At 49.6% G+C, this 18,531-nt stretch overlaps 2 protein-coding genes across 2 annotated transcripts; one reads left to right on the top strand and one right to left on the bottom strand.

The window, feature by feature from the left end:
* Positions 1-913: 913 nt before the first annotated feature.
* On the top strand, positions 914-6,908 carry LOC143834373 (tripartite motif-containing protein 10-like). Its single transcript, XM_077331161.1, has 7 exons — positions 914-1,399; positions 2,852-2,947; positions 4,062-4,292; positions 4,864-4,886; positions 5,137-5,255; positions 6,022-6,054; positions 6,568-6,908. Exons 1-7 carry the CDS (start codon positions 1,004-1,006, stop codon positions 6,693-6,695), a joined length of 1,026 nt encoding a protein of 341 aa, XP_077187276.1. The 5' UTR covers positions 914-1,003; the 3' UTR covers positions 6,696-6,908.
* A 1,771-nt stretch (positions 6,909-8,679) lies between these two features.
* On the bottom strand, positions 8,680-16,789 carry LOC143834322 (E3 ubiquitin-protein ligase TRIM7-like). The gene is made up of 7 exons (XM_077331046.1): positions 16,275-16,789; positions 15,311-15,406; positions 14,184-14,414; positions 12,895-12,917; positions 11,846-11,964; positions 10,802-10,834; positions 8,680-10,092 (listed from the first exon to the last, which is right to left on the bottom strand). Exons 1-7 carry the CDS (start codon positions 16,713-16,715, stop codon positions 9,578-9,580), a joined length of 1,458 nt encoding a protein of 485 aa, XP_077187161.1. The 5' UTR covers positions 16,716-16,789; the 3' UTR covers positions 8,680-9,577.
* Between the last annotated feature and the right edge of the window lie 1,742 nt (positions 16,790-18,531).

Below are 18,531 nucleotides of genomic sequence, written 5' to 3'. Positions count from 1 at the left end.
CCGAGGTCGGTAAAGTGAGGACCCAGCTTGCTGGGGGGTAAACGGTAATGACTGGGGAAGGCACTGGCAAACCACCCCGTATTGAGTCTGCCATGAAAACGCTAGAGGGCGTCACCCCAAGGGTCAGGCATGACTCGGTGCTTGCACAAGGGATACCTTTACCTTTACCTTTAAGTGAATTGGGGAATGAGTCAGAGCTTGGCAAGCAGCGATTACTGATAAGATCAGCATGCTCCTGAGCCAGAGAAAGGAGCAAATCCCATGTTTACAAGACCCTTGATTAGATTAACCCACTTCAGGCCCCAGGGCCAGTCTATCCATTATGCTACCTTGGGTGCTTGGTTGGCCACTCTGTGGGGCCAGGCCAGCCCTTGCACTGGGCTGGGATCTGATGGAATAGGAATGCCCCCGAAAGCATCGACTTTGACTAAAACGTTGTCGGTCATAAATGTATCTCTGGATTCAAAACTTCGGGTCCAATTGACAGCCTTTGACGCCCAGGTGTGATTTCTTTTGGACACTGCTGCCCTGTTTCCAAACACCTGCCTGCCTCAGGACACCTGACTTTCCATTGCAAAGCCGGGTGTGGCATCCTGGAGCTATTTGGGTCATCCAGGTGCCCTTTGTTTCGGGACAACGCCGCCGCATCTGCATCTCAGTAGCTTCTTGCGCCATCCTCGCGCAGCCAAGGGGCCGGCTCCGCCCACGCGCGCCATCCTAAGGCAGGGGTAGTCAAACTGCGGCCCTCCAGATGTCCATGGACTACAATTCCCAGGAGCCCCCTGCCAGCATTCGCTGGCAGGGGGCTCCTGGGAATTGTAGTCCATGGACATCTGGAGGGCCGCAGTTTGACTACCCCTGCCCTAAGGCAATTATATGGCGCTAGTCCCGCAACTCCACCCCCCCCCCCAAGGAGAAAAGCCCGTCCTTGCAAGCTCAGAGTCCCCCGCGCAGGCTTCTGCTGCGCCGCATCCCGCCGTCTGGATCGCAGCGCCGGAGCGGGATGGCGGCGCTGGGGGAGCCCGTGAGGAAGCGGCTGCGGGCCAAGAGCAGCTGCCACGTGTGCGGCGGCTTCTACCGGCAGCCCGTGCTGCTGCGCTGCGGGTCCAGCTTGTGCCGGGCCTGCGCCGAGGGCCTGACCCCCGCCGCCTGCCCCGACTGCGACGCCGCCTTCGACCCGGCCCGCCTGACGCCCAACCACCCCCTGGCCCGCATCGTCGACGCCGCCCGCCCGCTCCTGCTCCTGCACGAGGAGGAGAAAGACGACAAGAAGGAGAAGGAGGAGGAGAGGGTCTTCTGCAGGCAGGAGAAAGCCCTCCTCTGCCAGACCTGCTACGAGCCCGCCGAGCACTCCGGACACGAGGTGGTCCCCGCAGATGGGGCGGCCACCGAATACAAGGTGGGCGGCAGCTCCGTTTGCGCCCGGGCAGGTTGGGGGTTTTTTTTTGGGGGGGGGGGCACTTATTGCTAGGGAAGGGACTTCGCCGTCCCACCGAGGGTGCTGTGCTTCCCTTTGCTTTCTGCCTTTCAAAACCGATTTCTAGATTTGTGGCGTGAAAGGGAAGCTTCGAACAGAATTATACGCCGCTTTTGCTAGTTCCAGACTGGGGAGGTGGGAGGAGATGTTTTGGTTAATCGGCGCCACAGCTTTCTGCAGAATTGATCTCTGCTGCTCATAGATGAGAAGAAGGGTTGGTTCTTATATGCCGCTTTTCTCTACCCGAAGGAGTCTCAAAAGTGGCTCACAGTCGCCTTCCCTTTCCTCTCCCTACAACAAGCACTCTGTGAGGGAGGTGAGGCTGAGAGAGCCCTGAGATTACCGAAGAAGAAGAGTTGGTTCTTATATGCCGCTTTTCTCTACCCGAAGGAGTCTGAAGCGGCTTACAATTGCCTTCCCTCTCCTCTCCCCACAACAGTCAGGTCTGGCAGAGGAGGGTTTCCTCCCGCCTGTGAGGGAGGTGAGGTTGAGAGAGCCCTGATATTCCTGATTAGTCAGAACAGCTTTATCAGGGCTGTGGGGAGCCCAAGGTCACCCAGCTGGCTGTATGTGGGGGAGCGCAGGATCAAACCCAGCTCGCCAGATTAGAATTCTGCACTCCCTAACCACTACACCAAACTGGGAGATTTCCAGTTCCCACCTAGAGGTTGGCAATCATACCCCAGTTTGGGAGGATTGTGTGGCAACTGGGAGTGTGTGTGTTATCACGGGACACAGAGTTTGGGGAAGGGGGGGATGTGATACCATAGAATCCATGCTTGCGTCTCTGGGGGTTATCTGGAGTTCCCAAAGAAGTCCAGGCCACACCTGGAGGTTGGCCAATTTATTTTCCACCCTGGTTGGCACCCAAAAGTGATTAATTACACTGTTCTCTATTTTATCCCCACACAAAATAACCCCGGGTGATTTAACATGGTTTGAATCCAACATTAACCATTCTTTCCCTTCCTTGGGAAGCCTTTTTACTATTTATTACGGGATTTGGGAACTCAGGGCTGATATTGTAGTCCAGCCTTTATAAACTCAGTTTCAAATGCTCTTCCTCCGGCTAGGAAGCAGACTGAGCAACCCAGAGCTGCCCGTTTTCTCTCAACCTAACCTGCCTGAGAGTTTTATTATTGTGAGATTAAAATTTTGCCTTGATCCTCGGATGACAAGTAGAAGAATAAAGCATCCTCATAGACAAAATATCCTAAAATGGGAGACGAAAACTCAGAAGTCCTTGATCAGGAGACCCTTAAGGGAGTGGGCATCCTTATAAGGGCCTGTCTAAAAGTCAATTCACCTACGGGGGGGGGGGGGATAATAAACCTGCCAAAAGGAACTTCACCTGACCGTCTGTTTCCTCATCAGGTGCGTGTACGGAATTGTATGAACTGCCTGAGGAAGGAGGAAAAAGACTTTATGCTGCACAGAACAACCCTTGAAGTTGACTGTGAATACCATATAGTGAGTGTCAATCTATTCAGGGAAAGGAATAGATATGGGAACCAATTTGTGTGTGTGGGGAGGAATGTCAATGTCAAATGCTGCGTAGATCACAAGCCAAGAGTAACCCTGCTTCTCAGAAGCATCCTTTGGATGTCCCTTAGAAAATGTTTTCAGAGGGCTGTTTGAGAAGAGTTAGAAGGATCCATAGAGGCCATCTAGTCCAGCCCCCTGCTCAGTGCGGGATCTGTGGGCCTGCCCATGGGAAGAGTTTTAAGGAGGCTCTTCCCTACTGCATGTGGATGCCAGTTTGAAATGCCGTCCCTGAGAAATTCAGAAGACTGATGTTTTGAGACTGGGCAGATTTGTTAGACCCTGGACCCAGTGGGCATCAGGGTTTTGTGGTCAGTCAGGTCCCAGCATGCAGAGATGACCCACAGCTGCCATGCCACCTGGTTTGGGCTAATGGGGACAGCTGTCATTTATTTATTTATTATATTTATATACTGCCCTCTGGCTCTGTACCACCTGCCTGCCGTGCCGCTCATTCTGCGGGCAAGGACTGGGTGCCCTGTGCCCAACAACCCGTCGATGGCCAGAATGAGAGCAGGGGCAGCCAAGGCAGTCAAGAATTTCTTGCCTCCCCGCCCCTCTCCAGTAGCCAGGTCGCTCAAGGGGAGAGGACAGGTAGGAAAGATGGCGCAGCTTCTTCCTGGGCTGTTGCCATGACAGTGAGGGATGCACACTGCCCCCTAGAGGAAGAAAGCGGTAAATTCATGCTCTTTCTCACCTGCTGGCATACCTGATTTGGAGGGGGGAGGGTGGAACCAAAACAAAATGTCTTCCTTGGGAGGGGGGGGGAGGAGGTTGCCCGCCAAAGGGGGCTCCTAGTGAGAGACAGTGTGGTCTGCCTCGGATCGGTTCAGATTCTCCCTCAGCCATGAAGCAACCTGGGTGACCTTGTGTCAGGGACTCCCAGGTTCACCCACCTCAAGGACTTGCCTTCAGAAACATTGAGCCGACCCCACTTCCCTGGGATCACGGAGCCCCTCAGAGAGTACCACAAATAGCAGGATGGAAATGGCCTGACACTGCTTCCTTTCTCCCCTTTTTTCTTCTCCTCTCCTCGATTCAGAGGCGAGCGACACTGGCCTGGGAAAAGATGAAGACCGAGTTCCAACAGATGGACTTGTTTCTGAAAGAGCAGAAGACAGAGCTGCTGGCTGTGGTGACAAAGCTGCACGAGGATATTAAGAGGGACAGGAAGGAGCAGCTCTTTGCCCTCTCCAAGAATCTGTCCCGTTTTCAGAAAGTCATCCGGGAAGTGGAAGAGGCCAGCCACATGCCCCGGAGTGGTCTCCTGGAGGTAAGCAGACCAGCGCTAGGAACCTTCCAGCCTCTTGTGCACAGGGGCAGCTGAGAGAAATAGCACCCTCTTGGTAAGAAATATTCTGAACAATATTCTGGTTTGCTTTAATGAAAGAGAGAGAATCGGAGCTTTTATTCGTCAATTCTGCTGCAGGAGTTTCCTCTTAATGTCTCCCAGATATTGGAGTATTTTTCAAGGCGTTTCCCCCACCCCACTAGGAGATTCTGTTATGGCCCCTGGGATGTCAGTGGGGAGATGGAGGGAGCTGCCTGTACCTCTTCGGGCCATGGGGTTTGTTAGGGGTGGGGAATTGAGAGCTGGAGGGGCTTCACTCATTTTGACCCCAAGTGAATGGCTGCGATTCTTAGGGGTTTCTCCTCCCTTTGCTGTTACAGCCGGTTGAAAGGCTAAAGAAGGGTTTCCTGGTGCAAATAGGTTCATTTTCTAAAGCCCTATGGCTTTCCCTGGGAGTGGTGCACAAGGGGTAGCCACTGGGTGAGACAAATGAAACCAGAGTGCTCTTGGGGAAGGCTAAATGCTACATTCTCTCTTTTCTTTCTCTCTCTAGAATATTGAAGGCGTTCTGCAGAGGTAAGTGAAATTCGGGAACAGAGGAAGCGATCCAGGGCTCCCAATCATTTCTCCTCACCCTGCTTGATAACCAACCTCATGGTAGAAGAGGTAGCAAGTGAGGCTCCTGGGGAGGGAAGGCAACAACCCTGGGGAGGGAAGGCAATGTTTAGAAAAGATTGGTCTCCTTTTCTTTGGGATTGCCCTCTGCCTCCCTCTAACCCAAATTCTTGTTCTCAGACAAATTTGTGTATGTATATTTGTCTTTCAGGTTTGACAGAAGAGAGACTGTTGATCCTAGAGGGTCTCTTTCTCTTGCCCTACAGAACAGGATCTCGGAGCACATTGATTTCAGTATGTTTCTGCAGGATTCCATGAAGGGTTTCAGAGGTAAACAAATAACAGCTTTTAAGTTGGTTTCTAAAAAATGTCTGGGTATTGCTTTGGTCCAAAACAACTTGGTGGGTCTCAGTGCCATAGACCACCCAATGAAGCATCTGTTTTCTCCAGGGGAACTGATCTCTGTAGTTTGGAAATGATTCGGGGGGGGGGGGTCCCCAGGTCCTACCTGGAGGATGGTATCCCTACTGGAAGCCCCCCCCCCTCAGGGCCAAGTGTCTTTTGTTCGTTGACTTCTGCTCCTTGGTAGAAGGAAAGGAGATAGATGTAGCAAATAATTCACCACTGGCCACAGTAGCCATGGAGTACTCACCTGTGCAAATGATTCTGGGATTAAATTAAAATTCAGTTCAGGCTGAGAAATTGTGTTAGCAGTTGTGAATTCAGGTAAAGCCAGAAATTGCTTTCTTTTCTCCTTCCTTTAATTCCACGAGGATCACTACTGGATGTTCTTAAGGGATAAAATTTTGTTGCGATCCAACAGCCACTGAATACTTTCTTCGTTTTGTTTTCTAAACTCGGCACAATGTGCAACTTTTTATTTTCTAAGCATTCACGTGACTCAAAACACAAGGCTTCAGTATTTGTTGGGAAATCAAAATGGGGAGGGGGGGAGAGTAACTTCCTTCCATTGTTCCATCTTTAATTTACATGACATGAAAGGGAGAAGAGGTAATACATCTGATTTTTTTTTGTTAGCACCATTGATTGATAGAATAACGTTGTGTTTCCTCTCTTCTTACCTTTGCTTTTCCAGAGAAGGTAACAGATGAACTGAAGCACTGCAGAGGTAAATTTGGGGGACGATGGAGGATCAAATTCTCAGTAGGGAGGGGGTGCTTGCATTCCAGTTCCCGTTTAGCTGTTCTGTCCTGGGGACTTGGGAGCCATAAACGGGAAAACTATCATCAGGGGAAAGGAGGAAGGATCATTTTCATATATCTCTTTATTTTATTTCAGTGGTTTTAAATAAGATTAGTCAAGGGTCGGAACCCCACAGAGGGAGCGGGGGGGGGGCAGGGATTTGAGGGTAACAAACTCGTTTGCCTAGATTGCCTGCATTCTGACATTATGGTGAACCGGGAGCTCGGCCACAAGGTTGAAGGTGCCTTTGGTGATGCACAATACATAGAAAGAAAGGGAGCAGGGCAGACACAAGCTGGGTTTGCACCTGTCCATAGCTCATTTCAGCATCTGTGTCATGTCTTAATGCAGCTGGTGGAATTCTGGTTGTGGGAGGGACGCTTCAACTCCGGAAACAAACTTTCCTTTGCTGTTTAGCTCAATTCTCCTCTCCCAATAGGAATCCCCACCCCAAATATAGATGGGGGTGATCTTTCTGCCACTGCACCTGAAGAACCTGTGCCTGCCACCCCCTTGGACCAGCCTCAGCCCAGCAGTCCTGAGAGTTCTGGGCTTCCGCCTGAATGATGCAGCGTTCCACTTCAGGGGGGCGGAGTCATCTGAGGAGGGTTGGGTCACCTGAGTCTGCATTTTATTGCCCTGGTTTGGCATTATTTATGTGCTCACGCTGCATTTTGGAGGTGCTGGTGCCGCCATGATGGTCTCTTTCACTACTGATCGCACCTCATTGTAAAACTTTTTTCAATAACTTAATTTTAAATAAAGATATTCTTTTCTTAACGTAGCTTCACTCATTTTAGAAAATTAAAACAAGGACAGCAGTCAGCTGGTGACAAAAGGAGACAGGCTGCCTGATTTGGCTTTGGGAGAAATGGCCATCTTTCTCCTTTTCAGTCATGGAGGGTGAAGCAATGTGGCAGAAATGCTGCTGGGAGAAATGCAACTTTTGTGGGCGCTGGGGCAAGATATGATACCAAAACTAGGAGATGGACATCTGTGCCTCTTGAGCTGTCTCTCACCTCCCCCCCCCCCATCCACTACATTTTTCTATCCTTCCCTTCCAACCAGGAGAGTCCAGCAGCATCTTAAACCCTAACCACCTCAATACTTCTGAGAAGCAGTGGGATAGAAGTCCAATAATAATTTCATGTATAGTCCCCAATGGGGACCCAAAGTAGCTTACAACCATTTCATCTACATACCCCATCTGTGAGGAAGGTTGCCTGAGAGTAACTGAGACAAAATCACTTCTGTCGCTGGCCAGAGTGTAGCTTTGAACCTGGGTCTCTGGATCCTAGTCTGACTCTCTGATCACGACACCGCACTGCCTCTCAATGGGAGATGCTAGCCAGCACTAGTGAAGTTCTGCAGGGCCTGCAAATGGAGCTCTTCCACTAAGGCTTCGGTTGGGGCCAATCAATTGATAACATCTACTGTTGCCCCTCGCCAATCCCCTCCACATCAGATACGCCCACTAAATACACCATAAGGCATCATCAACAATAGCTGTGTTAAAGGTAAAGGTATCCCCTGTGCAAGCACCGAGTCATGTCTGACCCTTGGGGTGACGCCCTCCAGCGTTTTCATGGCAGACTCAATACGGGGTGGTTTGCCAGTGCCTTCCCCAGTCATTACCGTTTACCCCCCAGCAAGCTGGGTCCTCATTTTACCGACCTCGGAAGGAAGGAAGGCTGAGTCAATCTTGAGCCGGCTGCTGGGATTGAACTCCCAGCCTCATGGGCAAAGTTTTCAGACGGCTGCCTTACCACTCTGCTCCATAAGAGGCTAAGCTGTGTTACGGTTATACTTTTAACAAGGATTACATTTATACTCTGCTGTTCCCAGAACAGCCGGCTCATGGTGGATTACAACAATTCTAAATAAAAGTCTAAAACTAGTAACAATCTCAAAACGCCCCCCCCCCCGTGGAGGCCAGTCAGATTTCACGTGGCCCACTGATTTCCAGTCCATTTGCTGGTGCTAGCAACCTATGTGTCGCAATAGGAGTTAGCAGTTGGAATGTTTATAATGTCAAGAACAGAGTTCAAGTTCTTAACTTCCCAACGTATTGCATCTCACGTGATAATGGAACCTATGAATCTACAGGGGGCCAAGCCCGTTGCATTCAGGAATACAATATGTGCTAGATTGGGGAGGTGGGGGTGGAAGAACTCTGTGGATAGCCTCCCCCTCCCCCCAGGACATGGAAAGGCTGCAGTTAGGGAACTCACCAGCAGGGGCAGCTCTCACTCAGCTGGGATCTGCAGCCTCTGAGGGAAGTGGGAGGAGGGTTGCGTGGTCAGGGGTGGGGAAGGGAAGGCGATTGGCTGGCCGCTGGACAGACAGGCAAGCCGATTGGAGGAGGCACTCAGAGGCGGGACAACCACTCTGAGTGGCACTTAAGCCGTGAGACATGCTCCTCCTCCAAGGCCTTACCAGAAAAATATAATGGAACAGATGCTGTAAACCGCCCTGAGCCGCAAGGGAGAGCGGTATAAAAATGCAAATAAATAAATAGCATGTGTCTGAGTCAGCAACAGGACACAATCAGAACTGGGAGGAAAATGTTTAATTTAGTTAACATCTCAGCACACAAGTAGCACTCCCAAATATTTCCACACAACTTGTACAATGCTCATCTGTCCCCTTGAAAAGAACAACAAACAGCAAAGACTAAAAGGCATATATCAAGGTCAAAGCGCTGAGGTGAAAGAAAGGACTGTACCATTTCAGACAGCAAGGGAAGGATTTCAATTTGTGGCAGGGGAGGGGTTTTGAAAAAGCCCTTCAAAAAGAAAATGAGCATAAGCAGGAAGGGAAGATTGTGCTTCTTTTGTTTGCTTAGTACTGGTTGCTTTACTTTTTTCCTCTGCTTCCCTTGAGTGGAGCATTCTGCCACCTGCACAGCAGTCCCTCTTCATTCCCTTGCATCCATTAACCAGGACCGAAACTTCTCCTCTTTCACCATCAATGCCAGACCGTCTTGAACGCTCATTTTGCAAGTATCGGCCACATCCATCAGGTTCCCCTTCCCTCCCTCGAGCTGCACACCGGACTCCTCTTGAAACTGTGGGTTAAACTATTCTCCGTCTTCGATTTGGCTCGGAACGGAGATTTCACCCGGAACATCACATCGAATCCCCCAAACAGCATCAAAAGAATAAGTTCCAGTTGCCCGCATCTCCTCAGCAGGAGGAGAGACGGTGAGGCAGGAAAAGAAACAGAAAACAAGATCGAAAACTGAAGATGCTGAAACCCACATAGGGCTATTAGTGTTGAGAGAGGGAAAGAAGACTTGAACCCGGTTCGTTTTGGAGGGCGGCCAGAAGCCAGAAGAGGCTTTTGCAGTTGGGCTAGAAGCATCTTTGATCAACTGTCTTTGTCTTCAGAGGAATTACCTCAGTCTAGAGATTAACACCAGCTAGGGCCTGCGAGTGAGGATGGTGGCCTTAAGGCGAGACGGTGAGGCAGCCTTTCTCATACACCCAAAAGAAGGGCTGGAGGGCCTCTCCAGAGGAAATTCCCGAGAATGTATAGAGAGGGGTGGCCGTGTTGGCATCAAAGAAAGCCACTTGCCCACCAGCCCCATTCAGACAGACCCGGATCTTCCTAAGCACCCCACTGAAAGACAGAGGAGAGGGAAGAGAGGGGACGAATGCTTTATACGCCCCTTTCCATGTCCGGATGGCCCAGATTCCTCCCTCAGGACTCGCGGTAAACTTGCCCTTCCGGCTCACAGACATCCTAGCGACCCCCACGGCCCAGCCTTCCTCACTCCCTACGGTCACTTCCCAGCGATGCCTGCCCAAAGAGAACCTCTCACATCCTAGCACCATGCAATGCTTGTCGAATCTCTCTGGACTGTCAGGCAGGTCTTGGTATTTGTCTCCCCGGGCCATGCTTTTCCGGTCCTCAGAGAGGGAGAGTTGGGGATGGGCCGTGTCTGGATCCAGGGTCACGGTTGCTGTCAGGAAGGAAGTGGAAAGAGATGTTATGCATGATCAGCTGGAGGGCGGATGCCCTTCTCGAACCTCGGTGTGACAGACAGGTCAAGTGACCAATGGGGGCCGATGGATTATTGGCGAGAAGGAAGGATGGTGTGGAAAAGCTGTGATAGGTGAATGCCTTGAACTGATTTCTCAGAGTATTTAGTGTTTTGTGTCAACACTGCAAAATAAATCTCTATAACCATGGAAATAGTTCTTTATGTGCTGCTTGGGAGCCACGTACTTATGACTGTTGTTTCTTGGTTGGGAAAGGCGGCTGTACTACAGCGTGGTGTAGTGGTTAAGAGTGGCAGCTTCTAAACTGACTAGCCGGGTTTGGTTCCCCACTCCTCCACCACATATAGACCCAGCTGGGTGATCTGCGGGTAGTCACAGTCCTGTTAGAGCTGTTCTCACAGAGCAGTACTGTCAGAGCTCTCTCAGCCTCACAGAGTTGTGGGGAGATGAAGGGAAGGTGAGTGTAAGTCACTTTGAAACTCCTTTGAGCAGTGAGAAAAGCATAATATAAAAACCAACTCTTCTTTTTCACTAGTGATAACACATTTCTGATTTCCAAGAATACAGGGCAAAAATAATTTCATTCTGTTTGAATGAAATACAGGCAGGTGGCTTTTAGACAAGGCTTTATCCTGTTAATTTCATCCTCTGTCAGACCTTGAAATTTACCTACTTGCTGCTGAAATCCAGATTCCAGAATGCCTGGGGAAAGCAAAGGGATGAAAATTAAGCATCAAGCCCACATGCTGAGAACAGATCTAAGTTCTAGTAATAAAAACTGTACATTCCTGGACACAAAATTGTCTCAAAAAGTAGGTGCTGAGAGAAATCTGGGAGAAGGGCATCCTCCCTCAGTTCCTTGCAAATATAGAAGTCATTCAACTGTAACCACCAACATTACTAATTATTGCTGATTCCACGTTAGGATATTTTGGCTGTTGAGCCTGTGGAGGGCTGGCTTTCAGGAAGGGGCGGGACCTCAAATAGATATAATACCATAGAGTTGACCCTCCAAAGCCGCAATTTCCTCCAGAGACCTGACCTATGTCAGCTGAGATCAGTTGTAATTCTAGGAGATTCCCAGGCCAGTGAGACTGCATGTCAGCCATTTTGGGACAACAGTTCTCAAAATTCTGAGAATCCACGGGCCCACCAAGATCAGAGTAGACAACTTTATTAAGCCTCCATGAAAATTATGGACCGCTTTCGGCTGAGGGAACCAAACTGAACCATTATGCAAACAAACACCCTCAAGTTAGTTGCCACCGTCAAGAAATGTCCTTTCTTGAACAGCAAAGGTTTTTAAGTATTAAAGTTCTGCAGAGGTGTCAGGAAACAGCTTGAAGTAGCCCGATTCAGTGGATGCTGACAGGGCAGACACAAAAACTGGGGGGGGGGGGTGAATGAAAAAAAAGGTCTATTTAACAATAATGGAAAAGATTTTTTCCCCAGTGGTAAAAATTCATGGCACGAGGGCATGATTTGCAAGCTTTAGCATCACCTGAGCGTCCCTAAATAGATGAAAGTGCTCTGATCCTGGGTTCTTGTTCCATTCCTGCAGGACCTTTATTTATTTATTCTTTCATTCAATTTATATGCCACCCCAAATACTAACTGGGAAATATGACTGCATCAAAGTAAAAAACAGACAAATGCAAAACTTATTCATGTTCCAGGGTCCTGAGAAAATCCCAGTTACCCCTTCTTTGTTACCTTTGAATTCCTCCAGAACACCTTCGAGAAAGGAGCTGAGATCACAGAAGTCCCAGATCTTCCACTTCAGTTCAGGGGTAAAAGCCACTGGAGCCTCAAACTTCTTTTTCTTCTCACATCTGGCGAGAAACAAAGTCAAAAGCCAAAAAGAGGGGGAGGGACTGAAACTATAAAAACCCAAGAAGATGTCTATTTATCAGTCTTCCAAATGCTGTCAAAAATGTCAATGGTGTGATCTCTTCTTAGTGCATGTATTGCAATGAGTGAATTGCAATGACCTTTGAACAAGGCCATATAAGGGTTGAAACACATCAGATTATAGATTCATATAGTGCATTTGGAGGAGGGCAGGATGCTGTTTCTGCTGGCTGCAGAGGAGAGGACACGCAGTAATGGGTTTAAACTTCAAGTACAATGATATAGGCTAGATATCAGGAAAAAGTTTTTCACAGTCAGAGTAGTTCAGCAGTGGAATAGGCTGCCTAAGGAGGTGGTGAGCTCCCCCTCACTGGCAGTCTTCAAGCAAAGGTTGGATACACACTTTTCTTGGATGCTTTAGGATGCTTAGGGCTAATCCTGCGTTGAGCAGGGGGTTGGACTAGATGGCCTGTATGGCCCCTTCCAACTCTATGATTCTATGATTCTGTGATTCTATAGCACACTGTTTTGCAGTAGCCTATGGGCTGTATATATGTTTTTAATTCCTAAGGTTTTTTTAAAATTGTGAACCATAAAAGTAAAGGTCTATCATTGGCTACCAGCTATGGTTGATGGAGGGGAACCTCCATGATCAAAGGCACTAAACCTCTGAATCCCAGTGCAGGGAGGCAACGTCACAGGAAGCCACTGTATAAATCAAGATGCTGGTCTAGATGGACCACTGGTCTAATCCTGCAGGGCATTTATATTCTTATGAGATGAGGTGAAGTCTTGCTGTGAATCCACCACAAATCTTCTGAGTGTAAAATTTCTATGTGGAAGTCAAGAGTATGAATTTTTCACCTTCTGGCACTGTGAACCTGAAGCAGAAATATGTAGGATCTACTTACATCTGCAAGGTGCTTCTAAATTCCTATGAATGAAGAGAGAAAAGAAACTCAGTGCTCACCTCACAAAGGGTTAGAAAAAGAAGAGCTATTTTCCCTCTACCCGAAGGAGTCTCAAAGCAGAATCGCCTTCCCTTCCTCTCCCCACTACAGACACCCTGTGAGGAAGCTGGGAGAGCTCTGACACAACCGCTCTGTGAGAACAGCTCTTAACAGGATACGACTGGCCCAAGGTCACCTAGCTGGCTGCATGTAGAGGAGCTGGAAATGAAACCCGGCTTTCCAGATTAGAGGCCACTGCTCTTAGCCACTACACCAAACTGACATCAAGTTTGACTTGGGAAATTCCTGGAGATTGGGGGGGGGGGTCCTTAGGGAAGACAGAGTTAACATAGGGAACCCACCAAGGGATATGAGGCCATAAAGAACACCATTTCTTTATGAAAGCTGCCATTCCTTCAGGAGACTGTTGTCCGGAGGTCTGTTGTAATTCTGGGAGAAATCCAGGCCCTACCTTGAGTTTGGCAACAATAACCTCCTACTATTCTGTGAAGTGTTTTCAGATTCTGAGGAGCTATTCTACCCATGACAATTTGGCTAGTGGGTTGGGGAGGGGATGTTGCTTAGTCAAAAAGTACAAAGCCTGCATGCACGTTCAATCCTTGTCACCTCCTATTTGGAGAGGTTTGTTTTTGTTTTTTGGCTTGAGGCCTTGGAAATCCTCTGCAGCCCAGAGGAAATGTGGATGAACAGTCTGAACTGGCAGATGGGAGATTCATGTTTTCATAAATTGCGTCCCATCAGGCTACTAACGCAGCACAAAAAGCTTTGCTGTGACTGAAGGCAAGCTGTGGCAGCCATTTTGTGACTGACTTCACCCACTGTGTCAGCCATTTTGTGGCAGGCTACACCGCCTATAGCAGCCATTTTGTGGCATTCTGTCAGAAATTTAAAGGCGCCCGCATGGTCAAAAAGGCTGGGGAGCCCTTCTCTACATGGACCTCTTTTTTTTATTGCGTGTAGTTTCCAAAAATGGGGATGGGGCTTCTACTGGAGCATTTCAGAGCTTCAAGCAAAATCGGCCCAAGGTTAAAGGGCAAGCCCTAGAAGATGACTCCTTAATTAAGTTGGGAGAGAAGGAATGACAACAGTTTCCTTCCAGTTCAGATCAAAGCATCTTTATCCAAACCAGAACATACTATACATAGAAAAGCCATAAAACTAAGCACCAATAAAGTGGGCATATAGTTTTGGAGTCAGCCTTACCCTGGCTCTTTCTACTCCAATTTTACCTTCAGGAAGTCTCTTACAGGCTGCTGAACCTTCTCCTCCATCTCCTGGATGAGACCTTCAAGAGAAGAGAGTTCCTCGGAGAGTCTGGCCAGACATTCATCTCTTTCTCTTGTGATCTCCCTCTCCACTTTCTCCATCTGGCCCAGCAGAAGTTGTTCTTGCTCTTCCAGAAACTGGTGCAATTTCCTAAATTCAGCCAGGGTTTTCTCTCTCTCTGAGCTGGTTACTTTCTGCGGGAACCGAATGGAAAGAAGGGAGGAAAACTGAGCAACAAAAATACAAGAGACTGGGCACCACTGAGATTTGTAATGAACAGAGAAGGCACAAATTTTCAATAGCGAAAATGTTTCTGTAAGGCTTTATACTGAAAATGGAAATAAAGATATTCCCAATTGTGGGGCCATGGGTCAGTGGGAGAACATCTGGTTGGCATGCAGAAGATCCCAGATTCAATCCCTGGCATCTCCAGTTGAAAGAATGTTTAAGACTTCTTTCTGGGATTCTAGAGAGCCACTGACCAAGCAGTAATCTCAGGGCTCTCTCAGCCTCACCTACCTCACAGGGGGTCTGTTGTGGGGAGAGGAAAGGGAAGGTGAATGTAAGCAGCTTTGAGACTTCTTCACATAGAGAAAAGCGGCATATAAGAACCAACTCTTCTTTTTCTTCAGTAATCTCAGGGCTCTCTCAGCCTCACCTCCCTCACAGGGTGTCTGTTGTGGGGAGAGGAAAGGAAAGGTGATTGTAAGCCACTTTGAGACTCCTTCAGGTAGAGAAAAGCGGCATATAAGAATCAACAAAAGAATGAACTACGAGAAGCAAGTCTGAAAACAGAAATTCTTGAAATGAAATGCAGGGCATATAAGAACCAACTCTTCTTCTTCTAAAAGCGGCATATAAGAACCAACTCTTCTAAAAGCGGCATATAAGAACCAACTCTTCTTCTTCTACTAACCATGATCGACCAAAGGTCTGATGCCATATAAGGCAGCTTCACACGTGTATTTCAAAGCCATTTGGAAGAACCAAGACCGTCTTGTGGTTTTTGACCCATCTGCCTTTAAGATGCAAGTTTTGTCCCAAGGTTAAGGGCACAAATAGCATGGGAACCAGGTGCAGGAATACCTACAAGCCAGACTTGACTTTCCTGTTCGGTGTCTCTTTTACAAGCCAGAATGTCTCCCCTTTCCTTCCTCAGATCAGCCAGGCGGCTACAAAATTCTTCCTGAAGAGAAAACAAAAGGAGAGGAAGGGTTACTTTGTAGAGATTTGAATCCAAAGCCACAGAACAGATACCATGTAGTTCTTACAACATCTGAAGGACCACCTAGATCAGGGGTAGTCAAACTGCGGCCCTCCAGATGTCAATGGACTACAATTCCCAGGAGCCCTTGCCAGCATTCGCTGGCGAATGCTGGCAAGGGCTCCTGGGAATTGTAGTCCATGGACATCTGGAGGGTCGCAGTTTGACTACCCCTGACCTAGATGGATTTGTTCCTTAGAGAGCTCTCCAATCAGTTAATTCAAACCGACTGGAGGTCTCCCGTCCCAGAGAGGTACACTCCTACAGCCCCCAAAACAGCACTTTTCTCCGGGAGAACAGAGCTGTGCTATCTGGAGATTCAATTCAATTGCATCATTATGGTCTTAAGACTGACCATAAATCTGAGGATTAAATCCAAGAGATGGCCAGGCCACATAATCGCCCTGTTTAGCAATAAGGCTGTGAGTGTCCTGCATAGTGCAGGGGGTTGGACTAGATCAGGGGTAGTCAACCTGTGGTCCTCCAGATGTCCATGGACTACAATTCCCATGACCTCCTGCCAGCAACCTCTGGCAGGGGCTCATGGGAATTGTAGTCCATGGACATCTGGAGGACCACAGGTTAACAACCCTGGACCAGATGACCGGGGAGATCCCTTCCAACTCTAGGATTCCATGATTCCCACCTGGTGTTTGAAGAGCTGCTTTTTTTGTACTCCGCGAAGGAGTCTCAAAGCGGCTTACAATCGCCCAGCCTCCCCCTCTGCAGAAAGAGAACTGCGCTTGGAGGCAACGACCCCCGGCCCCAACGGCGGACCCTTCCCTCCCACCTTGTAGTCTTGGGCCGCCTCGTCGGCGGGCACGACTGCATGGCCTCGGTGCTCCCTGGAGAGGCCGCAGACCACGCAGAGGGGGGCCCCGTCGTCCTTGCAGAAGAGCTTCAGGGGCTCGCGGTGCCGCGGGCAGCCCCCCGCCGCTGCGCCCGCTTCTTCTGCTTCTTCCGCGCTGACCCGCCGGGCGATGGCGGCGAAGGTGGCCAGCAGCCGGTTCTCCTCCCAGGCCGGCGCGACGCGCTCCCCGCAGCGCGGACAGAGCGGCGCGGCCCGCCAGCCCTGGCCCAGGCAGCCGCGGCAGAAGTGGTGGCCGCAGCCCAGCGTCACCGGCGCCGAGAAGAGATCCCTGCAGAGGGAGCACGTCGTCTCCTCCCGGAGCCGCCGCCAGGCGCCCTGGCCGTCCGCGCCTTCCATGCAGCCGTCCATCCATCCATCCATGCAGCTGCAGCAGCGGCAGCCCGCTTTCGCTTTCCTTTTCCCCGGCGCAGGCGGGTGGAGCAACCTCAGCTGATCGGGAGCCGCTGGCGAAGCGGAAGAAGCGGAGTGGATTCCGCGGTTTCCTGGGAAAGACGGACCCGGAGGGCGCGCAAGGCGCCTAACGCGGCAGAGAGGCTGTCGGGTTGGGAGGCGAAAGTCAGCGAGGGAGCCCGTTTCCCCTTGCAGAGCAATAAAGGCACCTTTAAGGCCAACAAAGATTTATTCAAAGCGTGAGCTTTGGATTGCAAGCCCTCTTCGTCAGACTAAGCTTTACTGTGCTGCTTCAGACCAACACGGCTACTCATTTGAATCTATCCCTCGCAGAAGTAATCCGAGCCCTTTATTTTGAGGGTCTCCGTTCTGGACAGTGTTAAAAGTGAAATCTCCAGAGCAGGGGTAGTCAAACTGCGGCCCTCCAGATGTCCATGGACTACAATTCCCAGGAGCCCCTGCCAGCGTTCGCTGGCAGGGGCTCCTGGGAATTGTAGTCCATGGACATCTGGAGGGCCGCAGTTTGACTACCCCTGCTCCAGAGCCTTTCCGTCGGATGAAGAATCACACCAAAGTAGAAGTAGCGAGGTTTATTAACCCAAGCACGATTTGCAAAGCGTGGAGAACAGCCCAGGCAAAAATATATATATATATACTACAATATTATTTTTGCGTTCTATTAAAATATTTGTTGCTCCATATAGACCAACTTTTTAATCGAGAACCCCTCCCCCCTCCCCCCGGGGCAATGGAAGACCAAGGTGTGCACTTTCGGGTGCATGTCTGAGGAAGTGTGTCTGCACGTTTTGAACACGTCTTGGTTGGTCTTAAAGGTGCCGTGGGACTCCAATTAAGCCGTGGATGGGTAGAGCTGCATTGTTCATTGGATGGCCCACCCCGTGGAGACTCCACTTGGCAGGATCTGCCTGGGATCCAAGGTCAGGAGGAGGAGAGAAGGAAAGAAGGGAGGAAGGAAGTTTCAGGGAGGTTGGCTGAGGCATTATTATTAGCACAACAGACACCCTGTGAGGGAGGTGAGGCTGAGAGAGCCCTGAGATTATTGAAGAAGAAGAAGAAGAGTTGGTTTTTATGTGCCGCTTTTCTCTACCAGGAAGAGCCTCAAAGTGGCTTACAGTCGCCTTCCCTTTCCTCTCCCCACAATAGACACGCTGTTAGGGAGGTGAGGCTGAGAGAACCCTAAGATTACTGAAGAACAAGAGTTGGTACTTACATGGCACTTTTCTCTACCCGAAGGAGTCTGAAAGCGGCTTACAGTCGCCTTCCCTTCCATCTCCCCACAACAGACACCCTGTTAGGGAGGTGAGGCTGAGAGAACCCTAAGATTACTGAAGAAGAACAAGAGTTGGTACTTACATGGCACTTTTCTCTACCCGAAGGAGTCTGAAAGCGGCTTACAGTCGCCTTCCCTTCCATCTCCCCACAACAGACACCCTGTGAGGTGGATGAGGCTGAGAGAGCCCTGATATTACTGAAGAAGAAGAGTTGGTTCTCATATGCCGCTTTTCTCTACCCGAAGGAGTCTCAAAGCGGCTTACAGTCACCTTCCCTTTCCTCTCCCCACAACAGACACCCTGTTAGGGAGGTGGAGCTGAGAGAGCCCTGATATTACTGTATGGTCAGCCCCTCTCCAGCCCCCTGTTGTCCCTCAGTCTAACAGTGGCTCTTTAGGATCTCAGGCAGAAGTCTTAAACATCATCTACTACCTGGTCCTTTCAACTGGAGATGCCAGGGACTGAACCAATTACTGGCTTCAAACCATTGATTC

Source organism: Paroedura picta, chromosome 3 (genome assembly GCF_049243985.1).
Source record: "Paroedura picta isolate Pp20150507F chromosome 3, Ppicta_v3.0, whole genome shotgun sequence".
NCBI lineage: Eukaryota > Metazoa > Chordata > Lepidosauria > Squamata > Gekkonidae > Paroedura > Paroedura picta.
Note: the sequence above shows the minus strand (reverse complement) of the source record. Positions and strands in the feature narration are given on the sequence as shown.

Bases quoted from the DNA above. Each gene is read 5' to 3' on its own strand.
- LOC143834373 (XM_077331161.1), top strand. From the start codon at position 1,004: ATGGCGGCGCTGGGGGAGCCCGTGAGGAAGCGGCTGCGGGCCAAGAGC. The intron at 2,948-4,061 runs GTGAGTGTCAAT...TCCTCGATTCAG, and splicing joins TTGACTGTGAATACCATATA to AGGCGAGCGACACTGGCCTG. The intron at 4,293-4,863 runs GTAAGCAGACCA...TTCTCTCTCTAG, and splicing joins CCCGGAGTGGTCTCCTGGAG to AATATTGAAGGCGTTCTGCA.
- LOC143834322 (XM_077331046.1), bottom strand. From the start codon at position 16,715: ATGGATGGATGGATGGACGGCTGCATGGAAGGCGCGGACGGCCAGGGC. The intron at 10,835-11,845 runs GTAACAAAGAAG...TGCTTTCCCCAG, and splicing joins TGTTCTGGAGGAATTCAAAG to GCATTCTGGAATCTGGATTT. The intron at 10,093-10,801 runs GTAAATTTCAAG...CCTTCCTGACAG, and splicing joins TGGATTTCAGCAGCAAGTAG to CAACCGTGACCCTGGATCCA.